The sequence below is a fragment of the Tursiops truncatus genome, chromosome 19 (genome assembly GCF_011762595.2).
Source record: "Tursiops truncatus isolate mTurTru1 chromosome 19, mTurTru1.mat.Y, whole genome shotgun sequence".
In the NCBI taxonomy this organism is placed as follows: Eukaryota; Metazoa; Chordata; class Mammalia; order Artiodactyla; family Delphinidae; genus Tursiops; species Tursiops truncatus.
The window spans coordinates 9946714-9973779 of NC_047052.1; the positions used below are offsets into that span (position 1 = coordinate 9946714).

Consider the following 27066-nt stretch of genomic DNA (forward strand, 5'->3'; position numbering starts at 1 on the left):
GCCAGCAGTGGCCAGGGTGTATTTATCTCTGAATCCTTCACAATACATAGAACAGGGCCATGCACACAGGCAAAGCTTAGTAAATATTTGTAGAATTTAATTGAGTCACCTAAATATTGTTTACCTTACTAGAGATAGATAGATAGATAGACAGAGATGGAGATCCTGAGTGAGAATGGGAGCTTTTGATATACTCTTAATTCATCTAGTTAATAATTAAACACTCAGTGTCAATTTGATGGTGCATTGACTTCCTGCCTTGTTTATTGATTAATCTCGAAGGATCATTGGGATATTCCGACTTCTGCCCCCAAAGACAATAGACAAACCAGCTCTTACCGTCAGCAGTCAACCTGAGCCTGAGCCTGGGCTCAGTAAATAGGTATTTGTGCTTGTTTTTGCAAAGGATGAAGAGACCAACTTTACTGCAGTTGTGTGATGGTCGTTCCCCTGCTTCACAGCACAGCCCTTTAACTCATCAGGGTTGCTGGGCCCCATCCTGCTGGCCTTGGATAGAAGGCCCCAGAGTCAGGAGAACAGCAATAATCCCTTCTCACTCCCTGGGTGGGCTTTTGAAAAGCTAAGAAGGGCTGGCCCCAGAAGTCATTTTAATTGATGCTAGCTTAGCTTTTGAATAATTTTTTCCAACTTATTAAGTGATATTGTGCATTTTCAGTGACTTGGGCATTAGAGAGAGTTTAGCTTGATGTCTGGGCCCAAATTCTGGAAACTCAGTGCTGTGTGTAGTTTGGAGCACTTCATTTAACTTCTCTGGCTCGCGCGCGCTCTCTCTCTCCCTCTCTCTCTCTCTCTCTATATATATGTATGTATATATATGTATATGTATATATGTATATATACTTTTTGTTTTTGTTTGTTTGTTTGTTTGGCTGCGCTCTGTGGCTTGTGGGATCTTACTTCCCTGACCAGGGATTGAACCCAGGCCACTGGCAGTAAAAACGCCAAGTCTTAACCACTGGACCAACAGGGAAATCCCTGGCTTCGTTTTTCATCAGTAAAGTAAGGATAGTATCACTTACTTTATAGGGTTGTTATGAGTCTTTGACAAGTTAATACATGCAGAATGCTGTCTTCATTTGGGTTCCCTTGAGGTAGCCCCCCAAGATGAGGACTTGGGTGCAGGTAGTTTATTTGGAAGGTGATCTCAAGAAGCAGGAGTGGGGGGGTGTAGGGAGAATGAGGTAAGGAGGGAAGAAAAGCCAGTGGACTTGCTAATGAATAAGTCACCATTGTGGGCACCTTGGGCTTGACCCCACTGAGGGGACCCTTCAGATACTGTGTGGAACATGGACAGGGAATCTGGGCATTTATCCACCATCTCCCATCCTCCACGGCTGAGGCTGCCTGGGGGCTGTTACTCCCACCGTCCCCAGTCCCCGCCACAGTAGTTCTGGCTTACCTTGGCACACTTGTGCCCTGTGGTACTGGAGGCGGGAAGCAGTCAGCTTGCCAGGAACTGTCTACAGCTGCAGTGGACTCTGGTGTCAGGTGAACCAAGACAAAGTGTGGGGAGGTGTCAGTGGTGACTCCCACAGTGTGCAGAAAATAAAACTAAAAACAAAAGAAAAAGAAACCAAGAAACCAAACCAGACAAACAAAAAAAGCAGTGTCCAGTGCACAATAAGTGCTCAGTAGACTGTATCTACAGTGGACACAGTTTTAACTGTGCGGCATACTGTCCTATGGGGATCTACCTCTCTGTCACCTGATGGGGTTCAGGTATGAATATCAATCAGGTTGCCTGCACCTACTATGACCAGTCACAGGGGTGGGCATGTGACCCAGGCTGGCCAATCAGAATAGCCATCCCTCTGCTTCAGTGATTGGTTGATGGATGTGCATGTGACCCAAGCTGGCTAATCAGAACCTTCCTGAGAGTACCTTGATTTACACCAGAGCTAATGGAGAGGAAGGGGGTGATGGGGAGAGAGGAGAGGAGAGGAGGGAACACCTCACCAGGAGGGTGTTAGGTTGGAACTGCTAGTCCCTATCTTCCCCAGCTTCTGGGAAGAAACCTTTCTATTATATGGAGTCCTGGGTTCTAGACAGAACTCTACTTTGCGACTGAGTGAATATGAGCAGGCTACCTAACCTCTCTGGAATTTCATGTCCTTAATCTGTAAGCAGGGATGATATCTACTTTTCAGGGTATTGTTTCGATTCAGTTAAGAGTACGTGTAAAATGCCTGGCGAATAGCAAATCCTCAGTAAATGTTAGTTTTGTTGTCATGCTTTGCCTTGACTCAACTTCACTCTATGGAAATCTCTAAGCTGGGACAGGTTTTTGAAAATGATTGCAAGGTTTTTGAGCATGGGTGTTTGTGAGTATGCCCCATGGGTCGTTGTCCTATGTTGGTTTTGACTCCCAGCTCCAGAAGGTAGTGCTTTACTTTGGGGGGGCCTCCCATGGACATGTCCCCATTTCTCCAGAAAAAGCCTGCCTCACCAGTCCCTCATTGTTTCACTCCTGGAAGGGAGAGGTGTTCTTTTTCTCCCACTCATGCCGGTTTAGTGGCCGCTTGACCAGATAGACTATGGATGGGCTTTGGGGGACTAGCTAAAGAACTGTGATTCCAACATGCCCCCCGCATCTGATCTGCCTCCCAAAACTGGACCAAGTAAAATAATCATGTTCATTTGGGGGAGATTTCCCATGGTCACCTCTTACTTGAGCACATTCTCCAGTAATCCCTGGATTAATCCCTTTGCTTTTTGTACAAAATCCAGAACCTTTGAAGGGGTATTAGTAGATTTCTATAATCCAGTCTTATTCATCTTTTGTCTCTTCTCTCGATGCACGCAACAGCTGAATGGACCATTCCATGAACCTGCCCTGCACTTTCCCCCTAATGTGCCTAAAGTTGGTTTCTTCTCCTGGACCGCTTTCCTCCCCTGCTCCTGATGGACATTGTTCATCAAATACAGCACTGTTCACCACTCAACCCAACCAGCTCTCAGTACCAAGGCAGGCTCTACAGATAAATTGCCATTTGCATGCAAGATAAAACTTACTGTTGTTACATTCTTCAGTGGTAAACTCCTGAATGGCTGGAAGAGACTATGTATTTATTTTTCCCGCTAAAACACTAAAACTATTGTGTTGAGAACATGCTAGGTATTTGATTAGTGTTTGATGTGAATGAAAAACCATGTTTTGAAAGCATCTGCCATCTGAATTCTAGACTGGAACTTGTAGGTCATGGTTTCAATCTGGTTACACACTTTCACATTTGATTTTCATAATGATTCTAGGACCTAGACAATATCATCCTCCCCATTTCAGTATGGGAAAGCTCCAATACCAAGCAATTTGCCCAAATTTGATTCCCAGTTTGCAAGACTCCAGAGTTGGTGCTCTCAGTCTCTGCACATGTGGGTGCATATGCCTGTGGTATGTTGGGGTTTCACTCACCCCTATCTGAGTCACTCCCGTGTTTGGGTGTTTGGGAGCCAATTTGAATAACCCATAGGACCTGTTTCCCAGCATCTTTGCTTGGCTGGTAGTAGGAACTCTGCTCATTCTGCTCAAGGCAGAGAATGCAAAAACATTTATGTCTTAGACAGTTTAGGCTGCTCTAACAAAGTATCATAGACTGGGTGGCTTATAAACCACGAAACCTTATTTCGCAGTCTGGAGGCAGGAATTCTGAGATCAGAGTGCCAGCGCGGTCAAGTTCTTGAGAGAGCCTCTTCTGGGTGGCAGACTGTCAATATCTTTTTATCCACACAGGAGAGAGAGAGAGAGAGAGAAGCAAGCTGTCTCTCATGAACTTATAAGGGCACTAATCCCATTCATGAGGGTGCCACCCTCATGACTTCACCTAATCCTGATTACCTTCCAAAGGCCCACCTTCTAATGCCTTCATGTGGGGGAGGGGAGGGTTTCAGCCTATGAATTTCAGCCTATGAATTATGCACATTTAGTCCATAACAACTTATTTCTTCTCCCACAAGCAAACCTGGAAGTGAAATATTGAGGTCTGTATATTATCTGTTTTGTTTTTTTTTTTTAAAGAAGCTACTGAATATTTCCTAAGCATCCCATTTTCCCAGCCCTGGCAAACAGGAGTAAGGAAAGGAAGCTAATGTTTATCATGCTCACTAGGTATCAGGCACTATGCTGTGTGCTTTCATTCTCACGAACAACACCCACTCAGCTTAAAAGACTGCATTCAGGCATCACCTCCTCCATGAACAGTTTCCGGGACATCATCTTCCATCACAGAGTTGGCCCCTCCCTACTTTGCACCCCACTCTGCCCCCTAACATTGCCTCTCCGAATCCTTGTTACATATCTTGGTGTCCATTTCTGCCCTTCCTCTAGACCTGCTGTACAAGATGGAAGAGCATCAGGGAACCAACATGCTTGTTAGGAGTCACTTTCATCCAATGTTGCTTGGAACTTAATGGAGAAATACACCTTCCTCACCAAGTGGGACAGCTCCATGGTCTCCCACAGTGGTCACCTACTCACCAGCCCACGCTGAAGTGGCTTCTTCCCTTCCTGTTTTACATTCCCTCTCCCCAGTCCGTGCTTCTTGGGATCACCTCCCAGTACTGCTGACTTTCAAATCCTTGTTTCAGCATCTGATTCTGGAGGACCGAAACCGGGGCAGAGGAATCAAGGAACTTGACGTCTGTCTCTGCACCCGCTTTAGGCTCATCTTATATCCCTCCTCCCACTGAACCCTACATTTACTCTTTGTAATCACCTGCCACACCCGCAAGCTTTCATGTCACACCATTGTACATGCTTGTTCCCTCCCATGGAAATCCAAGATTATTCACTTGTCATTCAAAGACCTCCATGCCCAGTTGGGACTTCCCATCATGCCTTTCTCCAGCTCCACTCCATTTCCACGTGAGTGTATTTCACCTACTGTTCTACTCTCCTTTCTTCCTATACGCCCTTCAATGTTCCCACCTTCTTGCTTTCACACTAATGTTTCCTTCTGCCCCAAATGGCTTTTGAAAGGTTTACCTCCATTTGTGCTCTAACCTCACCCACATGGCTGAAAAGAATTTTGTTCCCAACTGCAAGACCTCTTCCCCACTCTCAGAGTTATAAGGGAAGATGTGGATTTTAGTTTAGATTCCAGTTTTTCTTGCTGGACTGTGTTTACATGTGACAGCACACCACCACTGGCTATGTGAGGCCATGGGCCTTATATGGAGTACATGAGCATTAAATGAGAACATAATGAGAAAATCCTTTGCACAGTGATCTTGTAAGAATTTCACTGACAAGGTGACTAACTGTTCTACCTTGTAAATTCAGGTTTATGTATGTGGTGTTTTATTGACATGGGACCTAGCTCTAATTTTTTTGGCTTCCTGCTGAGAAATATAGTAAATACAGCCAAGCCTCCCTAATCATGAATTCCTCCATCATGAAATCTTTCCCCTTGGATATTCACTTTTGTGCATCTCTTTGATAACCTTGAGGATGTTAGATCATGAAAATGAAAATGGTTGAGGTGTGTGAGTTTTGAAATCAGCACTTCACTGAACACTTGGATCGAGGGCCAGACAAAAAAATGCTTCTTGGTGTGCATATTATTTGCTACAAAGCAAAACAAATGGATAAACATATCCTTGAAATCAGAGGAAAGGGAATCCCTGAACAGTTTCTAGTGAGAAGGGATGGTAATTGAAATGCGTTGTATTGTACCCTTATTTAAGCCAAGAAGCATGGTAGGGTGGTTAAGAGCGTGGATTCTACCTTGGCTCCAGATCCTGGCTCCGTCACTTCCCAGCTGTGTGGTCTTAGTGCATAACCTCAGTCTTCAGTTTTTTCACCTATAAGATGGGCGTAATGGTAAACCCCACCTCTCAGGGCTGTCGGGAGGGTAAGAGAGTATACATATAAGCACATACACACACACACACACACACACACACACATATATACACATATATATCTTTTAATAGCATATAGTAGGTATCATAAATACTATTATAATTATTGTTATTCTTGTTATCATTACTGTTATTACATGATGCCTTTAATAGTTCTTTTATTTAGTGGTGTCTTATTTTCTTGCTTGAGGGAAGCCGAATGTATTTTTAAAGGCTTATTTCATCTTGACTCCTGTTTTCTATACATAGCTTTTAGTTTCTCATCTGAAGATTCTTCTATGACATGTTTTTTATATTTTCTTTTTCATTCACCCATGCCTTGCGTTTTAATAGTGGGGCCATTTTTGCAACAACTATGTATGTGGAGTAACACATGCCAGGCGAGGTTATGCTATGCTGAATACTTTATTCATATTTTTTTATGTAAACATAATTTGCTTTGTAGGCACAATATAACAGAAGCTCTAAAGCCACAAATACGTTAGACAATGTTTCAGTTCCCTCCGATCAAACGTAAATTACTGAGAAGCCTTCACAGTTCCTTTAAGGCAACCTGAGACATTCTGTGTACTTCCTTCAGAAAAACAGTCAAGTGACAGCAAACAAGATGCTTCGAACGAGAGTGTGTTAAACAGTTAATTTTGATACTTTAATTTTTTTCCCTATTCTTCATGGCATAAGTTGGTCTTATTGGTCAAACACTAGTTTTCTCTTCTCATTCTGTATACCAAGGAGACAAAAGGGTTTTCTTTAACTAACCAGCATAATTTGTGATTATTGTCTAAACCTTATAGTTGAAAAAACAGATTTGGGGAAGAATGTCTTTTCATGCTAATCCTCTGGACATAACAAAGGCCGTTTGGATTCTGAATGGGGAGTTCCGTCTCCCCTGGCAAATAAGAGGCCTGGTATGGCCAGTGGGTCTCTGCTCCTCCAGCCCTAAAAACTGCCATCTTTGGCCAGCTCACCAGGAATGTCATTTGGGTAACGGCTCCTCTTAAGACCTCACTGAGGGCTTGGTTATGGGAAAAACATGACCAATAGTACTGCATTTAGCAAACATGTTGGGGGGATACAACCTCTACGTTATCTTTCTAAGTGACCCAGAGGAGAGAAGTTGATGTTGGTGTGTTCTTTTGAGATGCTGTCATCCCTGGGCTCATGAGGTGGCGCCGCCCTCTCTCATCTTCATAGCTTACGTGTGCATTCACAGTGAGGAGACACTTCCTTCAGGTGAATATTTGGCATAAATAAGTCATCATCACAAGCTCAGGATAGGAAAAAAAGAACATGACTAATGAGGTGACATTTGTTACCAATGGACTTACGGAATAAAACAGGTAGTTGCTGAAATGCATTCATTGCCATCTTGGGGGAAGTGTGGGGTGTACCCTAAGGCTCATTGGTGGAGAGGTCGGGCAATGCAGGAGCCCTCGGAAGTCTTCCAGAACGCAAGTGAGTTGGGCTGCTAACACCGCGGGCTCCTTGTGTCTCCGGTTTGGTCTATGAGTGGTGGAGTCTACCCTCTGGGCCAACAGGACTGGGAGACGTGGTGAGGAGCCCACCCCCCCTTGGAGACACTGGGCCTCTTGTCCCTCCAGAGGGACTGTTCACCTCAAGCTGGGTCAAGTGCGGTGGGGCCGGGGGGGGGGGGTTTCCTTAGGAGTCTGGGAGCTGGGAACTTAATCAGGGTTGTGCGATCAAGGAATTTGGTACCGGATTTCCAGAAAGCAGGGCCTGGCAAAGAGTGTGCACCATAATTTTATATTTCAGAGGAGAGGAACACATATTTGGCATCAGGTACCAAACATCGAGTTTTGTATCGCTAGTTTGTGACACGTTGGAACACGCTTTGGCAAGAAGAAAGATACTCACTGATTTTTTCCCCCCAAATATGGTCTACAAAGGAGATCTTTCTTGGGGGATCCAAGGTAAAGGCTGCTATTCAGTACCAGGAAATGAAAAGAGCAGAATCGGTAATGCCAATGGCAAGTGTGCAAACATAGGCGAGTCTCAGTAATGACTTGGAAATAGTCCCACACCTGGTGAGTTTTCTTAAAATTAAATATATGTGGCGGGGAGAGGATTTTGCTCATGAGATATGGTTTCAGAGGAGGGACCTCTGTGGCTGGTCCTCATACTTTGGCTGTTGACCCATCTTCTATCCTGAAATATCCACATCTATCTCCCTGTGTTTATGGTTAAGAACCGGTGAAGGAATCAAGCATCAGAGGGTGAGGGGAGGTTGGTTTAACCTTTTGACCGTGAAACACCTGAATGAATGTAAGGAGGTTGCCTCTTCAGTGGGAAGTAGGACAGTACAACTTGGAGAGATCCTAAACTTACGGGCTTGTGAAAACCTCTCCTGGCCTACCCTCTTTCCGCCAGCCAAATTGGCAAGCGCTCTTTGCAGAAGCATGGGCGGCTGGCAGCAAAAAGTGTCATTGGCCTGAAGAATTCTAGGACAGTGCTCTGTGATAACACCTTTCAATCCAAACTTGTCTTTGCCCATGTCTGGTCTCTTAAGCAATGGACCTGTGGACTTGTATCAATTTGCAAGGCTGTTCTAGAACTGTCGAGAAGGACCCAAAGATGGATGGTTTTGAAACAGGGGAGTGGGGAGAGTGTAACACACAGATGGGGGAAGGACATAATACTGCATGGAATGGGATTGGCACTTAATTTCAAAAACAACAGTGATCAACAGCTTTTTAGCTCAGCTGACAGCAGACAGACACAGCACACACTGGACTACAGCATTTGTTCACTGGGGCGCAGAAGAGATCTCTCAGCCGGGTCCTCTTTCTCCAGAGCATCCTCACGCCCTCCTGCCCGGGCCCCGGGTTACTGGATGAAGGGTGTCCTCTCCTTGTTCTCACTGTCACCCTCGTGGTCCTCCTCCTCTTCGCCCGCCTCGCTGGTCTCTGTGCTGTCATTGGCCATCTGTAATGCAGCAGAGGACTTCTTAGAGGGTTCTGCAGTCTGTCTCCTGCCTTCTTCAAGCATCTGATGAAGGCCCTTGAGAAAGATTTCTCTGAGGGCTGAGCGCTAGGGTCACCTGATTCCTCAGGAAGGCAGTGTGGTACCAGGTGACTTGTGTTGGGTGCCCTAAGACGCAGGCTCTGAGAAAGCATTTGACTGCAAGTATTTGGAATTGGGGAGATGATTCCAGAGCTTGGGAGATGATCCCAGGAAGCGCAGGTCAGAGTGAGGAAAGGAGGCAGAAAAGGCAAGGAAGCTGGCACGGGATATGTTAATAGGTCCTGCCATGGGCAACTGGGCTCAGTCCTGCTGGGGACCACTGGGGGACAGTGGGGGACACATGAGCAGGGGAGAAGCCAGGGAGTGCTGATTTTGTGCATAACCCAAGCCTCTGCCATGGCCAGAGGACGCGCTCAGGCAGAGAGGGGCAGCGGCCAGCAGGAGGACAGCACCGGCGCACAGGGGAACCATGAGTGCCGGGGGCATGGGTGGGCATTGACAGCGTCCACTGCGCCGACCGGCCAGGGTTCAAAGCCTGATGCTGTCACTTCCTAGGAGCCAGAAGCACACTAGTAACAAATGTGGGTTTATCCACTTTGTTGTCTATATTCCCCCATGGGAACGTCCTTTCTGTGAAGATGTGGACTCTTTCTGGTCCTGTCCATCCATCCATCCATCCATCCATCTACCATCTATCTACCTACCCACCTACCTTCTTGTCATTGCTAGTACCTGGCACACTTGTCACACCTCTCTGAGCCTCCATTTCCTCCACCGTTAGGACGAGGATAAACCCACCTGCCTTATAAAGTTGTCATGGGAGCCAAGTGAAACAAAGGGAAATGATGTACTTGAAGCATCTGGCAAATTGCTGAGCACACGACAGATGCTCAGAACATCCTAGTCCTATCCATTTACAGCCCCCTTCAGGAACGGTGCCTCGGAGTTCTCTTCTTGTCCTAGACCTGAGCTAGGTAATTTCCCTTGACCCCTGAACCTCTGCTCTCCCCACTTATTCTTACAAACAGGAATCATCTCCTGAATCTCAGTCCCCCCGCCCGCACCACATGGCTGATCTGGAGCTGGACTTCCCTCTCGGCCACAGCACATGCAGCGCCGTCCCTCCACCGCCTGCCTACTCAATGCCTGCTTTTCCTCTTGTGCTCAGCCCGCTTCCTCAGGGAAGCCTTCCCAGACTTTCCTCACGGGAACAGACCCCCTCCTGCGAGCCCTTCTTTGTGGCCCGATCCAGAGCTGCAGTGTCCCATTTCTACGTATGGCTTGTTGATCGTTGTCCACCTGCCCCACCTCTGGATCTGTGCAGTCTGGTGGCAGTCTCTGTGTTGACCGCCACACCGCAGAGCCCCTCAAGGGACCCTTGCAAGAGTGTCTGGGATGTGAGTGTGACATGCTTCACTCCTGGTGGGGTCCCTGCGTGTAAGGGTATTGTCCTGGTAAGAGAAAACAAAAGCCATGGGCCCATCAGGAGGCATTTCGGAGGCAGGTGGCATCATGCTGTTGGGTATCTGAATGTGAATTTATTAAATTTTACCAGGAATTTCTCCCGCTTGTGCAGCCAAGAGTGAGCAGGTGTAATAGACACGGGTGTGGTCTTGTCCTCTCCTGACCTCAGATTGCTCCTGAAACGTTCTCACCGGAGCGTTTTCCTTTCTTTATTAGCATTCATCCCATTTGTGACTAATCCCTCACTTGCACATTCGTTTCATTACCTCTGGTCTCCCCCCACCAGCCCCAGCCCAGCAGAGGGCTTCCTGTACTTCCCTCCATCCCACCTGTGCCTACACCAGATAAACCTTCTGGTGTTGAACTGAGCGGATGCCTCTGCTTTTGACTCACCAGCGGAGTGGGGGTCTTTTCTACATCCAGAATTAACTTTCCAATGTTCCCTCGGTCGTGGATCCGCTGCATGGCCTCCTTCACCTGAGAGACAGGGAGAGAAAGCGCCAGTTAGATGAGATGTCGCCCAGGTGGCAAGAGGGCCTGGAAAAGCCAAACCACCCTCTGTCCACCAGGGAGCGCTGCGGTTCAAGTTTAGCAGCTAAGCTAGCAATGGTTTCCGAAAGTGTGTGCAAATAAATTCTGGTTGTCACTCAAACTGTCTGCAAGCGACTCGGTTTCCTGAGTCTAAAAAATGAGAGTGATAGCTCCGGAAATAAAAAGATGAACATTTCTTAAAAAAAAAAAAAAGGCTGGGGGAGGAGGGTCCTATAGAATTCCAAGAGTTAACACGTTGCCCAGGGGCCAGGAACATTAGCCAGAGTAAATTTTGACCAATTAAATTATTATTCAAGGGTCATTTTCACCCTGCTTACCTAAGTGTTATATAACTCTGATTCGTAGTTTGGCTAAAATGACCCATCACCGAGGCTGAACTACATTCAGGAAAATTCCCATGGTTCCTGGTTATTGAGTGGAACTTTTGTTTCCACCTAAGCAGAGGTTTCCCCAGAACTAGTATTCTCCCCAGTGAAGAGGACCTTCTGTTTCTTTTCAAGTGATGGGAGCTTGTCAGACAAATATCAATACATAGACGCCTCCTGGGACCCTCTGAAAAAAGCAGGTGTGTGATGTAATCTGATGTAGCCTTTGAGCCTTTCATTCTGTTGCTGTATGGAAAATGAACTCTAGGAGGTGCTGTGAGGATAAAATAAAATAAGGGAAGGGCAACAGAATGCCAGGGCTTGGCATGGGTAAGTCCTCCACATCTCTTAGTGAAATCTAAATGGAAATGCAACATCTCTTGATTTTAAAAAATGCGATAGATCTAGTTGAAATATTTTTCTTTAAGTCTCGGATTTTTAAGTATTTTTGTTCATGCATTCATTCAGTGCACAAATGTTCACTACATGTTGCTTATAGGCTAGATGCTATGGTTTATTTTAGGCATATCTTTTATTGATAGCATATGTTTTCATTTAGTTTTTTAATATATAAATTTATTTATTTACTTATGGCTGCGTTGGGTCTTTGTTGCTGCACGTGGGCTTTCTCTAGTTGCAGCGACCAGGGGCTACTCTTCATTGCAGTGCGCGGGCTTCTCACTGTGGTGGCTTCTCTTGTTGCGGAGCATGGGCTCTAGGTGTGCGGGCTTCAGTAGTTGTGGTGCACGGGCTTAGCTGCTCTGTGGCATGTGGGATCTTCCTGGACCAGGGCTCGAACCTGTGTCCCCTGCATTGGCAGGCAGATTCTTAACCACTGCACCACCAGGGAAGTCCATTTAGTTTTTTTTAACTATATCTGAAAGTATTTTCTTTTAGTTGGCAAGTTTCTCCCATTCAATTATTGTTATGCAGGTAGATTTAGTTGCGTCATCTTTTACAGAGTCAGATTGCTTTTTTTTTAATTTATTTTTTATTGAAGTACAGTCGAATTATAGATGCTATGGTTTAAAAAAAATTTTTTTTTTTAAAGTAAGCTAGGGTGTCTGCCTTTGAGGAACTCAGTCTGGGGCTGATGGAGCAGTGTTTGCTTATATAAAAACCAAAGCCATTTTCCCATTTGAATAAAAACTTGACGGAGCCATTAAAATGTGCGTATTCGAATTGCTTTTCTGGGACTTTATCCTAAAGACACAATTCAAATGATGGGGAAAAAACTTACCACGCAAAAGATACTCGATTGTTTTCAGTGGCAAAACCTTGAAGCAACTTACATGTCACAGAATAAGGGAATGGTTAAGTAAACCATGGCTCTGACATTTATCTACTGAATGGAAATGTTTTGTAGCTGTTAAGGTGCTAATTATAAAGAATGTACAGCAGGATTAAATGTCTTTATAATATTGTTAGATGAGAAAATCGAGGTGCATATTTTTATTTACATCCCCATAAAAACACGGGCATTCTAAAATAACTAGAAAGGGATTTGGATATATGATAAAACATTATGTAGGGGGAATGGGTGCTTTTTAATTCTAATGTCCAAACATTGTTATCTGGTAACATATTATCAAACCGCTGTTTGATATAAATTAAATGTATCTTTATTTTTTAATTTTTAAAAATATGTATTATTTATTTGGTTGCGCTGGGTCTTAGTTGTGGCAGGCGAGCTCCTTAGTTGCAGCACGTGGGCTCCTTAGTTGCGGCATGTGAACTATTTTAGTTGCTGCAAGCATGTGGGATCTAGTTCCCCGACCAGGGAATGAACCTGGGCCCCCTGCATTGGGAACGTGGAGTCTTAACCACTGCACCACCAGGGAGGTCCCTAAATGTATCTTTAAATGCAGTCTTTGGATAAGCGAGCATTGGTTAGAATCAACCTCTTTTAAAAAGACTGACAGTGTCATGTGATTGTTGAATTACCTCACCCTAATACATAATCCAGGAGATTTCTCCTATTTCTGTGATGAATGATGCTTTCCAAATGCTTTTGTATTCAGTCTTAACAGCAGCTACTATTTACTGAGAATCTTTAAATATCGTGACAGACAGCTTCTAAAACAGCTCCCAACCACCTCCTGGGACTCACAGTCCTGTGTAGTCCCCTCCACTTAAATGTGAGCTGGACCCAGCTACTTGCTTGTAACCAACCGAGTACAGCAAAAGTGACAAAATGTCATTCCAAGATGAAAAGACAACCCTCACAATGGGAGAAAATATTTGCAAACGAAGCAACTGACAAAGGATTAATCTCCAAAATATACAAGCAGCTCATGCAGCTCAATATCAAAATATAAACAATCCAATCCAGAAATGGGCAGAAGACCTAAATAGACATTTCTCCAAAGAATATATACAGGTTTCCAACAAACACATGAAAGAATGCTCAACATCACTAATCATTAGAGAAATGCAAATCAAAACTACAATGAGGGGACTTCCCTGGTGGCACAGTGGTTAAGAATCCACCTGCCAGTGCAGGGGACATGGGTTCGAGCCCTGGTCCGGGAAGATCCCACATGCCACGGAGCAACTAAGCCCGTGCACCACAACTACTGAGCCTGCGCTCTAGAGCCCGCGAGCCACAACTGTTGAGCCCATGTGTCACAACTACTGAAGCCTAGGCGCCAAGAGCCCATGCTTCGCAACAAGAGAAGTCACCGCAATGAGAAGCCCGAGCACCACGACAAAAAGTATCCCCCGCTCGCCGCAACTAGAGAAAGCTCGCGCGCAGCAACGAAGACCCAACACAGCCAAAACTATAAATAAATAAATAATTAAAAAGAAAAACCAAACAAAACTAACCTACAGTGAGGTATCACCTCACACCAGTAAGAACGGCCATCAACAAAAAATCAATTTCTTACCAGTTAAAAATAAAAGACTGTGACTTCTGTCTTCCAGTCTCTCTCTCCCTCTGACTCTTCTTGCCTTCTTTTTCTTTTTTTTTTAAAGGCTGACGTGTTTTTATTTATTTTATTTTTTTAACATCTTTACTGGAGTATAATTGCTTTACAATGATGTGTTAGTTTCTGCTTTATAACAAAGTGAATCAGTTATACATATACATATGTCTCCATAGCTCTTCCCTCTTGCGTCTCCCTTCCACCCTCCCTATCCCACCCCTCTAGGTGGTCACAAAGCACCGAGCTGATCTCCCTGTGCTATGCTTGCCTTCTTGTTCTGATGACACAAATGGCCATGTTGTGTGCTGCCCTGTGGAGAAGCCCACATGGCAAGGAATGGAGGGAGAACTCCAGCCAACAGCCAGCGAGGAACTGACACCGTCAGTTCAAAAGCCTGTGAGGCCCTGGATCCTGCCAACAGCCAACGAGAGAGCTTGGAAGCAGATCCTTACTCGATTGAGCCTTGAAATGATATCACAGCCTGGGCTGACACCTTGGCTGCAGCCTTGGGAAAGACCCTGAGCCGAAGGACCCAACTAAGCCCTACCCAGATTCCTCACCCACAGAAACTGAGATTGTAAGTTGGTTTAAGCCAATAGGTCTTAGGGACAATTTGTCATGCAGTGATAGATAATTAATACATTGTTACCTTGAATGTATAATTCTTATCTTGCAAGATACATATTGTACCCATTTTACAGATAAGTACCTTAGTTCTCAAAGACATAAGCAATTTGTCCAAAGACTACATGATTATTGGCAACAGAAATGTGCTTCACACTCAGATTTGGCAGACTTCAAAAACCAATGCTTTTTCCCAGTTCTGCCCCGATCATGCTGCTTCCTTTGATTCTCACATAATGGTTTCCCAGAATTCAGTTGTTTATTACCCTGGCAAGTCATTAAGCACCTGGAAACTCCTTGGAGATTAGGAACAGTTTTTAAACTGCTTCTCCAATAAGGTAGAGCCCAGGGAAACCGAAAAGGTGTTTTCTTACCAGTTAAAGCTGACTAAGATGCTAGAAAAAAGTTCCCAGCTGGGCAGTCTGTAACCTGCATATTTTTGGGACATTGCTTTCTGAAAGGGACTGACTCCTTGAAGTTCCTTATATGGGGGTTGGAGAAAGGATTAGGAGTCTGATCCCCAGTCATGCTGTTTGAGTTTACATCCTCTTGGGCTGCTCTTGGGGATGTGAAGAGTCTTTTATGACAACTCTCAGAGGGAAAGAAACTACCATTTTTTGATCAATTCTTTATGAAGCACAGCGTGAGGCATTTTACATATCTTGCTTCATTTTATCTGCACCTATACTCTTAGGTGAGTATAGGCATCAGAGTTTCAACAGAGGAGAAACCCAAGGATGAAAAATCGCAGGAATCTGTCGCAGGTCGCCCTCTGAATGGTGTGGGAACCACGTAGGAATTGAGAGAGGGAAAGTTGCCCTTTTCAGGACTCTGGAAAAACCCAAGATGGGGCTCTGCTGTCTGCATCCCAAAACTTCCCTCCAATAACATCATCAAAGGGTAAAGTCTGCAAAGAGAGATTTTGCTCCCAAGTTATCAGTTTATGAACTGAGGCGCCTGGGTAGGTGACAGGGTACAGAAGATGGTGGTGACAGCCTCCAGAAAGCTACTGGTCTCCCTTCTGGCTGCCAGGGAGATTTGTCTAAGGCACTCTTCTGCTTAGAACCTCTCCCCATTGCATTCAAGAGAAAAGTCTAGTGGACGTGGCATTGCCTAATACAGTCGCCACTAGCCGCGTGTGGCGCTGAGCACTTGAACTGTGGCTGGTCCAAACTGGGGTGTGCTGGGAGTGTGAAATACACAGCACACTTCAAAGACAATCATAATGAAAAAGAATGCAAACTCTCTCCTTGACATTGATTAAATATTGACACAATAGCCTTTTTAATATCCTGGGTTAAAGAAAACATAAAATTAATTTCACCTGTTTCTACTTTTCTGCCTGTGGCTACTACAAAATTTAAAGCTTTGCGTGTGGCTCACATGATAATTCTGCCAGACAGCCCTGGACTCGGTTTCTGGGAGCCGATGTCTGTTGCCCTTTCTGGCTTTGTTGCTTCCTCTTCCCCTTGTCTACCCCCCTCACTCCCATCACTGGAGACACATCTGGACTTCTCAGCTTTGTGCTGATGTAGAAACCCAGTTCCTTCCCACAGTGCCCTGGTCCTGGAACTAACTCAGATTTGTCTGTTGATTTAGATGTGAACTCTTCTAGGAAGCTGCTCTCACCGCCCACCCCCGCCCCTCACAGTCTGGGCTAAGTGTCCTTTGGGCTCCCCCGGCACCTGGACCGGCTAGTAACGTCACCCTCACCCCCAGCTTAGAACTTGCCCATCAGCCTCTCCTGTACGTTGCTGTGCAATAGAAATATGAAGTGAACCATGGATGAAACTAACATTTCTCTAATTAGTCACAGTAAGAAGTGTAAAAAGAAGCTGCTGAGATTCATTTTAAAAACATATTTTCTTTAACCAGCTCTATCCCAAATATCATCATTTCAGTATATGCTCAATACAATAAAAAGTATGAATGAAATATTTTATATTCCTTTTTTGGTACTGAGGTTTTGGAATCCGTGATGTATTTTACACTTCGAGCGTGTCTCAGTTGAGACCAGCCACACTTCAAACGCTCAGGTCTGCCGTGTTGGAGAGTGCAGCCATAGACGGCAGGAAAATGGCACCAATCTCAGGGACCCCAGCGCAAAGGCGTGTTTGGCACATGACAGCCTCCAGAATGAATGAATGAATGAACGAGGAAGTTGATTTGAGGGGAGAGTGAGACTCACGTGGCTGAGCCATGCCCAGAGGTTTCTGTCGGATGTATCCCTGGTTCCAGTGCCCCTGGCCCAGGTAGCTGTATCTTGGTGGCCTGCTTGGTGCTGCCTGGATGGCCCAGTGGAGTCTGTTCATAAACAGGGTCATGGTCCCCCACACCCAGTCTGAGACGCCAGTGTCAGCTGCGTGGCTGGCCAGAGGCTGGATTTCCCAGGGCTAGGGATTCTGGCCACAGTCAGTCCATCTCTTCTGGAGCTGGTTTCCCATCCAGACAGCGGGAGGAAATTTGAGTCATGTCATTCAAACACTTCAAGAGGCCAAGATCCTGAGCACAGAGGCCATCTCAGTCTTTTCTGACTCTTCTTGTCCCTGGGAGGCTGCCTTGATAAACCATCCCAAGCGGATGGGGGCAAGAGGCAGTGGGAACATCCCTAGGCTCACTAATGTCATTCCAGCAAGTCACTTCACCTCTTTGCCCCTCATCTTCTTAATATCTTAAATGATGATAACTCTTCTGTCCATCCATTCATTCTGTCACTTATCCAGCAGTGCCAAAGCCCTTTTCTAGGAGTTGTGTGTGGAGTAATGATTGAAACAGACATGCTCTCTCTGCCCTGAGGGAATCACAGTTTCCCTTATTAAATAGGCTAATCCATCATAAAGAGTTTCACAGTCTAAAAAATGTGTTCCTGATTTGTTTATTTCGCCCCAATGGACCGCAACCCGTCAGAGTTGATCTTGTACCATTGGTTGGTGGTTCAACCAAGTCCAGTAGCATTTAAGTTGGTGTTCAAGCATGACCCCTGGGGAAAATGTGACTGGCTCAGACCATGTTCACAGAGGAACACTAGTTGTGGTCATTCTTATTTCTTTCTGCAATGGATCTAGGAGAGGTGGTTTTCTGGAAGTCTGGGAAGATGATGGTGAGCAAACACCTACAAGATCCTCTGCGTTCATAAAACTTACGGTCTTACAGAGACACAGACTTAAACAATCAAAGTGACTCAAATGAATGTAAGATTGCCGTTGGATAATTCCAAGATGGTGTTATGAGAACGTGGATAGGGGAATTGACCTGGTTGGGAAGATCAAGAAAAACTCCTCTAAAGAAGTGATAATTGAGCTGGATTTTAAAGGATGAGTAGAACATAACTAGGAAAAGAAGGGAGAGAGGGCCATTTGAAGCAGAGGGAGCTGAGTATGAAAGCAGAGACTGCAAAGATGCCAGAGGGCATGAGGACAGAGAATAAAAGTGAACCTGGGACAAGATGCTGGGAAGGTTGCCTGGGGCCGATGGTACTACATTCCAAGGAGTCTGCAGGGGTGCGGTTGCCCACAGCAGATCCTACAAATCTACACTATCCAGTCACCTTCTGAGTGGTCAGTTCCTTCACACTTGAGCAATGAGGGTTAACATTGCTCCGTCTTTGTTTGGAGTTTCATTTAACGGTTCACGATATTCCATTTCTTTTTCAGTGGTGTGAAAGGCGTAAATTCATTAGGGTACAAATGATACCACTTAATAACCAAACCATTTGGCTTGTGCTGTGACTAGTAATAAGCCTAGCCATCTAAAAGAGGAAAAAAATTAAGATGCATTATCCCACGGATCACTGTGCCTATTAGATGATAAAGTAAAAGCTTTGAAAAAGAACTGAATAATACTCTAATTAAGAAACATCTACCAAACTCTTCTCTGGAAGATGACTCATATTAAGGACGTCCATCTTTGGGAGGGATTGATGATTGCTTAAAGCCCAAAGTGGGTATTGAAAAGTAACACGTTCATTGCAGGTAGACTTGAAATCTGGAATTTGTGTTCTGTCAGGTAGCTGTGAGAGTCTAAAGAGAGTGAGCCCCGAGATTTTGACCTACGTGGAAGAGTGACTGAAAAAATAAAATGTCAGGGGCCATGGATTGATCCACTGGGAAGGCAGAGAAAAGATTCAAACACAACTTTTTGGGTTAGTTGCAAGTGGGTCTTTGCAATAATGCAGGGCGTGGGGAAGGGTGGGGCATTTAAGGAGGCGCTCACTCCCAGGGTCATTCGAGTGGTGGTTCAGCACCTGAGAGTGAGCGCCTCCTTAAATTTTGCACCCTAGTCATCTCTCTTGCCCCATCCCAGTTCTGGCACCACAGAATGGCCAATGTAGATGATCCTAGAGGATTTTTTAAGGGGCCACTGGTAGGAGTACCGGCTTAGAAGAGGTAAAGAATGTTCCGAGAATGAGGAAGAGGGAAGGCAAAAAAGCAAGACAGTAGGATTGGGATGAAGTAACTGGTCCTTTTTCCCTGGGAACTTGGATGGCCCTGACACTGATGACCACATATGTATCATGGTCATTAGGAGTTCAAATGAAATAAACATTGAGTTAAAGCCAGAGCTGTTGTGCAGAAATCTACAGTCCATAATCAAGCCAGACTATATATTCTTGTCCAGCTGTATTCCAAACTAAAGCAAAAGATGACAAAAATCTAGTGAATTGCCTCCAACATTTGTTTGATCTTATTTAACAATGTTCCCCAGTGTCGAATTTGGATGGTGGAGTAGGATTGAAGTGGACACTTGTGGATGCTTATTCCAACACATAAGTGAGGTCCGGGGAGGAGGATAAAATATGCATGAGATGGTTCCTGTCCCCTGCGGAAAAATATCTGTTGTACAATCTGTAAGAGAGATGTTTGAAGTGTGATGGGCGTAGAAGAGGAAGCAATTAGAGTTGGGAGAAGGATGAAAACCCGGGGAAAACTCTTGGCAGAAGGGTACTATTAGACTGAGACTTGAGGGTCAGGGAGAAGTTTGTCACTCAGCCAAAGAGAAAGACATAGAAATAGTCTAAGGAAGTATTACTTATGCAGAGAATGAGTCACTGATGGCCACCAGAGCCCTGAGGGTGATGCTGGCGACTATGCTTTGAAAATGCTCTTGAATTACTTAAGATCCTCAAGTCTGCTGGGAATGGGTTACATCATAACGAGCTCCTGCCACTCCTGAAATCCCACGTGACAATGACAGAACTGACAAAATGTAGTTTCAACTGGTTCTTGCTTCAAATCCTTTAGCAAAATCCTCCAACCAGTTAGAGAAGCTCTTATTTCTGCTTGGAGGACTCTAGTTCCTTACTAATGATGTAACCCCTTTGCTTCCAGAGAGTACTGGTTTTATTCATTCCCAGGTGGATAATGATTCCATTCCATGGCACCTGAAAGTTTTCCCCTGAACAGTCAAATGTGAGAATTATGGAAAAGGGTTAGAACTGTAAGGAGGCCAAAGACCTTTCAAAACCTTGAAAGGTCTCATCTTTTCAGAGGGGTGACAGCCAGACCTGCTAACATGTAGGAAAGTACAGTTTAGAAGGCCCCTTCCGTAGGCTTTAAGGGAAAGGGCTTGTTTGCAGGTGTTTGGGGGCATTTCAGTACCTAAGGGAATTGAGATAGCATTGACTATGTCATCTAGACGTGGCTGTCATTTAGATGAGTGCTGGGGTACCCAGGGTGCAAAATTAGAGGTGGCCAACCGAGGCAGGTATGCCTGGGACAAGTTGTTTGGGGACTGTGGGTTGCTCTAAAGTAACGAGTGAAATAAAAGAGTGATTGTGTAAGAGGCATTTGCAAACAAAAAGCTCTTGTAAGAAGCTGGTTCTCCACCACTTGGAAGGGGGGTTTCTTGTGGATCCCCCCCCACTTAGACAGGAAGGAAGGGGAGGGCTATATGTTTTGGGCCGTAGTGATTTAAGAGTCACCACCTGCCCGTAGGTTATATTAGGAGAAGGTTAGTGTCTCAAGAAAAGAGCTGAATCTAAAAATCAGGTAAATGTAAAGGACGAGGCAGAGGTGGCACGACCATGGGGTGGGGGGGGCAGTGCTCATTCACATCACAGCAGCTGACATATGACGAATGCTTAGCAGGTGCTGTCACCGAGCAAAGCACTTCTGTGCTTGATCTCCTTTCCTTGCACCAGCCCTGTGAGGCGAGTGGGAGTTTGTCAATCAGGTATACATACAAATATTCTCACTTTTTTCCTTGAGTCCGTGTTGCTCATGGAGTTTCATCTGCTTGTGGTTCGAGGGGAAGATCTCTGTGGAAGTGGGGTCATAGGATGTGTGTGCAGAAGTGCGAATCAGCGTGTTACTCAGGCGACCCATGGCCCACGGTGCAATGAGCCTGATCTGATTGTGATGTGAGCAGAAAAAATTAGAAGCAGAGTTACATGCTGGAAATGCAGTGGAAGGCTGGTTTCATTTTGGCAAAGAAACGTCAGGATGTAGTGTGACCCAATGGCTGGTGGTGATGCGTATCCTTAAATTAAATCGCAAACCTGTCAGGTGAAGAGAGAGCCCAGAGATTAAACTGTATCTCGCTATCACTACAACCAAGTAAATAACAGTTTGCATATGGACAAGAACCTGGAAATCCTACCTTGAAAAATCACACCCGGTCTACAGCAAAACTAATCACTGTTTGCATTTTTTTAAAAATTATGAACGCATGGTAATGTTTGGGTATTGTATTGGTTTCCTAGGGCTGCAGTAACAAAGGACAACCAGCCAGATGGCTTCAAATAATAGAAGTTTATTCTTGCACAGTTCTGGAGGCTAAATGTCCCAAGTCAAGGTGTCAGAAGGATGGGTTCCTACCAAAGGCTCTGAGGAACAATCTTCTCCATGCTTCTCTCCTAGCTTCTGCGGGTTGTTGGCAGTGCTTGGTGTCCTTGGTTTGTAATCACAGCACTCCAATCTCTGCCTCTGTCTTCATGTGCCATTCTTCCCTGTGTTTCTGTGTCTCTTCTTTTCTTACCCGGACACCAATCATACTGGACTGAGGGCTTATCCTATTCCAGTATGCCTTCATAAGAATTTAACTCTCTGCAACGTTGTAATGTTGAAATACATCTGCAGTGACGCTATTTCCAAATACACTCACATTCCAAGGTTCGGGGAAGGACATGAATTGGGAGGGGCACTATTTAACCGAGACAGGTAGTACACCTTTAACTTTTTTTTCTTATTAAACTATTTTGATTATGAAATAAAACACACACACACACAGCCACACAAAACAAATATATAGTTTGTAAGCGCTCAGGTCAAGAAATAGAACTTTGTTGGACATCCTCAAAGCCTCCCCCCACCATGTATTCTGTGCCAACCTCAACTTCCTCCCCTCCTCCAACTATTACCACTTGTATCCCGACTTTCAGAGTGATCACTTCCTTGTGTTTCTTTTAGTTTTTCGCCTGACTGTACTACCCTAGGCACCATAGTTTTATCTTGCCTATTTAAAAAATGGACAAGTCCTTTTAAATCTATTTCTTCTGTTTTTTTGGTGCTGTTCCTTGCAAGGTGAAGAGCCCAGGTTGTTTGGTGGTGGTTTCCTTCGCACTGTGTGGATTCTGTGGATTGCAGATAGCTGGTATTGTCCAGCATGGCCCCTGTGATCTGTATTTCCTCCAAGTTAGTAGGAGGTTTGATCAAACTAAGACTGTAGGTACTGTTGTGTCCTCTGGGAGACACACAATGGCTGGTTGACCCTCTTTTCCTGATAATCAATGCCTGACCCATTAATTTATTTGGGGTTGTGAAACGGTGATATTCTGATTCTAACACTCTGTTCATTTATTAGCTGCCATAATTTTTAAAAGAGATACATCCCTTCATCTATTAGTTGATTACGAGTGGTAAACATCTCATATAAGAAAGGGAGACTAAATAATTGATTCTTTCCTTATTTTTATTGGTAGCAGCGGCCTTTTAAAAGGAGCAAAATTAAGGAAACTGAATAAAGCTTTATGGGTAAACCATTCACTAATTGAATAGTTAATATTTCTTATTTGATATTTAAAAGGAAAAAGTTGGAGCAAAACATGTCCATCAGGGAGGGCTTCCCTGGTGGCGCAGTGGTTAAGAATCTGCCTGCCAGTGCAGGGGACACAGGTTCGAGCCCTGGTCTGGGAAGATCCCACATGCCGCGGAGCAACTAAGCCCGTGTGCCACAGCTACTGAAGCCCGCGCGCCTAGAGCCCGTGCGCCGCCACAAGAGAAGCCACCGGAGTGAGAAGCCTGCACACGGCAACAAAGAGTATCCCCCGCTCGCCGCAACTAGAGAGAAAGCCCGCGCGCAGCAACGAAGACCCAACTCAGCCAAAAATAAATTAAAAACAAAAATCTAAAACAAAAACAAAAACATGTCCATCAGGAGTAGGATGGTTGAGGGAATTGCAGGATATCCCTGAAAGGTCACCTCATCCCATTTCTTACCGATGTGGTAAGGAGAGAAAGTAATTTTATATTCAGTGTGATCACACCTCTGTAGAATATATATTAATATAAAGAATAAACAAGAGCTTGTATCAACCCAACTACCCTGGGTATATCTGTGGTAAGGCTAGTTTTCATTTTCTCCATTATACTTTTTGTGTTTTTTCTGTTTATTTAGTTTTAAAACCACTTTATTAAGGTATAATTGGTATATAAAAAGCTGTATGTAATTAATGGTTACAGCTGAATGAGTTTGGGGATAAGCGTACACCCATGAAACCATCACCGCCATCAAGGCCATAAACATACCCATCACCTCCCAAAGTTTTCTCTCACCCTTTTTATTATAGTTACTATTTTGAGGTAAGAACACTTAACATAAGCTCTACCCTCTTAGCAAATGTTAAGTACACAATACAGTATTGTTAGCTGTGGGTACTATGCTGTATAGCAGATCTCCAGAACTTACTTATCTTACATAAAACTTTGTTCCCTTTGACTGCCACATCCCATTCCCCCTCCCCCCAGCCCCTGGTAACCACCCTTCTACTCTCTGCTTCTGTGAGTTTGACAGTTTAGATTCCACATATGTGACATCCTATTGTCTGTGTTTTTTAAAATGTCCACAGTGAGCATGTGTTCATGCAGAGTAAGTTTTAAAAGCAATGGTGGGTAAAGCACCAACTCCACTTTGATCATCGCAATAGTGAAGGGAGGTTACAGAGCAGGAGTGGAAGGAAGCTCATCAGGGCGGGGCGTCTGGAGCCTTTCACAGGGAGGTGTAAATAACTCCGAAGTAAAAGGAACCACCAGCTATGCAGGAGAAGCCATGTGCTGTCATAATCCGTGGTCTCATGTGCCAAGTCTTTTCCAGGATGTCCCATCAGAGGAAGCCCCATCAGAGCTTGTGCCATCAGAGGATGCTCCATCAGAGCTTGTCCCATCAGAGCTTGTCCCATCAGAGGAAGCCCCATCAGAGCTTGTCCCATCAGAGCTTGTCCCATCAGAGGAAGCCCCATCAGAGCTTGTCCCATCAGAGGAAGCCCCATCAGAGCTTGTCCCATCAGAGGAATCCCCATCAGAGCTTGTCCCATCAGAGCTTCTCCCATCAGAGGAAGCCCCATCAGAGCTTGTCCCATCAGAGCTTGTCCCATCAGAGGAAGCCCCATCAGAGCTTGTCCCATCAGAGGAAGCCCCATCAGAGGTTGCCCCATTAAAGGATGTCACATCAGTACTGCAAGGACAAAGCCTCTAAGAGGAAACTCATTATTTCACACCTTCTTCCTCTCCCTTAACTTACTCTCTCCAGGCCATCAAAATCTAAACTTGACCTTTAATTGCAGCAAGCACCTCCCCTGCTGCAGCTAGTCAGTCAGAGGTCTTTGTTCTCATCTCTGTGTGTCCCATCTCCACTCTCCATCACTGTCTAGCTCAAGGCCCCATCACCTCGCTCCAGGATGATTTTTCCAGCCTCCTATTTGGTCTCTGAGGCCCCAGTTTCTCCAATCTGCTCTCCTTCTACTGCCAGAGCTATGATTAGTGATCGATACAGCTGTATGTCTTTCATGTCCCAAACGCTTGGGACTGTGCTATAAATTCAGTAAGGATAATGATGATAATAGTGATTTAAATGGCTAACACTGACCACTTAGCACACAAGCTGGACAGATGCCGAGTGTCAAGTGTGTTTTGCGGAATAGTCCGTTTGCTCCTCATTATAACCCTATGATGGATGTGCCGTAATTATTCTCATTTTACATATATAGAATGCAAGGATCGGGACGGTCAATCTGCCCAAGATCACAGACACAGGAGGTAGAAGAGCTAGGATTTTCACCTAGACTGCTTATGAAATATTAGCAGGTGAAATGACATCATGTCTGGGATTTGCCTTAAAATACTCCAGAAAAATAATGGAGGAGGGGAGGCACCAGAGGAAACAAATCGGCCAAATGTTTATCACTGTGGAGGCTGCCTTGATGGTACATGGCTGGTGGGGGTGGGAGGTGGGTCAGTATTTGCTACTTTTGAATGTGTTTGGGATTTCCCAAAAAGGTTATAAAATATGAACTTTGACTTTGTTCCCCAAAACAATAACTATAACAACAATTTCAGCACCCAAATGGTCAACTGTATACGTTGGATACTGATGTTATAAATGAGGGGTTTGGGCTCCTTAGAAGCTTGGTGCTGGAGAAGGTCAAGGTCTTACCCCATTTCCCCAGATAGAATAATGTATCCTTTTCAGCAAGTCACCCAGCTTTGCAAGGGTAATAAATTCCAATATTGAATGCCTACCACAGGCCAGGCAGCATTCAGGGAGATGATCGCACACGGCCCCTTCCCCAGACAAGCCCTCAGGCCGCCGAGGTAGGGACACCGTCCATGCACTCCGTCCAGGAGAGCGTGGGAAGAGCTGTATTCTAGGTACGAATCAGGAGGTGTGCAAGCCCAGGGGCAGGAAATGACTCAGTTTAGAGAAAAATGGCATTTGCTCAGGGCTTTTAGGGGTGGGAGGCCTTTTCCAGGAAGAGAAAATGCATGTACAGAGTCCTGAAAGGGGAAGGATGACTCACACAGGGACCTGAGAGTTAGTGAGGGGACACTGTGCTGAGCTGTGCCAGCTGGGGGCTGGAGGTGGGGCTTGGAGACATCTTCACTTGGACCTGGTCGGAGGTGTGTCTTGAGAAGATGGCCTGAGAGGGATGCCGGCAGGTGGGGCAGGGGACGAGGAGAAATGGGAATTAGGGGGGCTGTGAGGTGGAACTGACAAATTTGATGGTGGGATATCTCAGTAGGCTGCCCATCCCACCTGGCCTTTGAGATCATTTCAGGCTGTTTGAAAGCCATGTGATTCCCCAAAGGGGAGAAAGATCCTCTAAAAAGATCTATGTTTTGAAAGATTCTCCATCAAGCAGAGAGGAGATCTGAGGTAATTTGTTATATCTTCGTCCATTTTAATTAGCATTGCGAACAGGTGACTTTGCTAGGTCTGGAACCTCCCTTCTGTCGGCGTCTGTGTGATTCTAAAGTCAAGTTCTTAATTATCTCTGCCCGTTTGCCAAGGCACAGAGGGGCATGGGGGCTAACCTTTTCCTTCCTGCATCTTCCTCGCTTGTCTGTCAGCTGAGTTTTTCCCTCTAAGCACCAAGGAGTATCTATTAGCCTTGAGGTTGTGTTGCCACGGCGACGAGATGGAAAAACACACAGGCTCAATACACAGGGTAAAAAATTCAACGGTTGAGGGAGGTTTTGTCTTCCAGCCACTTTCCTTTCCTGCTCAGGGGCCCACTGCCTCAGCTGATAGGGCCACACGTCGGGGACAGGGTGGACGGGCCACTCCGGTTCACAGGGTGCTCACACTGATCCCCGAGGAACAGCTTTTGCACAACAGTCAGACCCCTCTGGAGTCATAGGGGAGGGTGGATCTGGGAAGGTCCCCATAGCAGACAAAGAGTTTGGTAGAAGTTGGAGAGGTGGGTGGCAATTCACCCGCACTAATACAAAACTGAAGTCACATCCACACCACGCAGTGTAGGGAATGCTTGCACTCTCTACACGGTCTTTAAAACACCTTGTAATGTCTTTAAAATGCTCTGACCTAGCAATTCCACTTTTGAGAATATATCCTAAGGAAATAATGCTACATTTGGAATAACAAGAGAAAAAGCTTTATATCCAAAATGTTCATTGCAGCTACAACAATAAAAATAAAAAATAATCTAGATGTCCAGGAGCAGGGGAACAGTTGAGTAAACCCTGATCTACTCATTTGTTGGAATACTATGTGACCATGAGAGTTAAAAATGCTGAAAGAGTCTATCAGAGGGGAAAAGA

At 45.1% G+C, this 27066-nt stretch overlaps 1 protein-coding gene across 1 annotated transcript in view; it reads right to left on the minus strand.

The window, feature by feature from the left end:
- Positions 1–6054: 6054 nt before the first annotated feature.
- The window catches only part of VAT1L (vesicle amine transport 1 like), a 146201-nt gene continuing 125189 nt past the window's right edge, over positions 6055–27066 (minus strand). The window contains exons 8-9 of the mRNA XM_033845121.2: positions 10720–10803; positions 6055–8823 (exon numbers count right to left, since the gene is read on the minus strand). Of these exons, the coding sequence (XP_033701012.1) occupies positions 8725–8823; positions 10720–10803 (183 nt within the window). The 3' untranslated portion in view covers positions 6055–8724. The remainder of the gene's footprint in view (positions 8824–10719; positions 10804–27066) is intronic.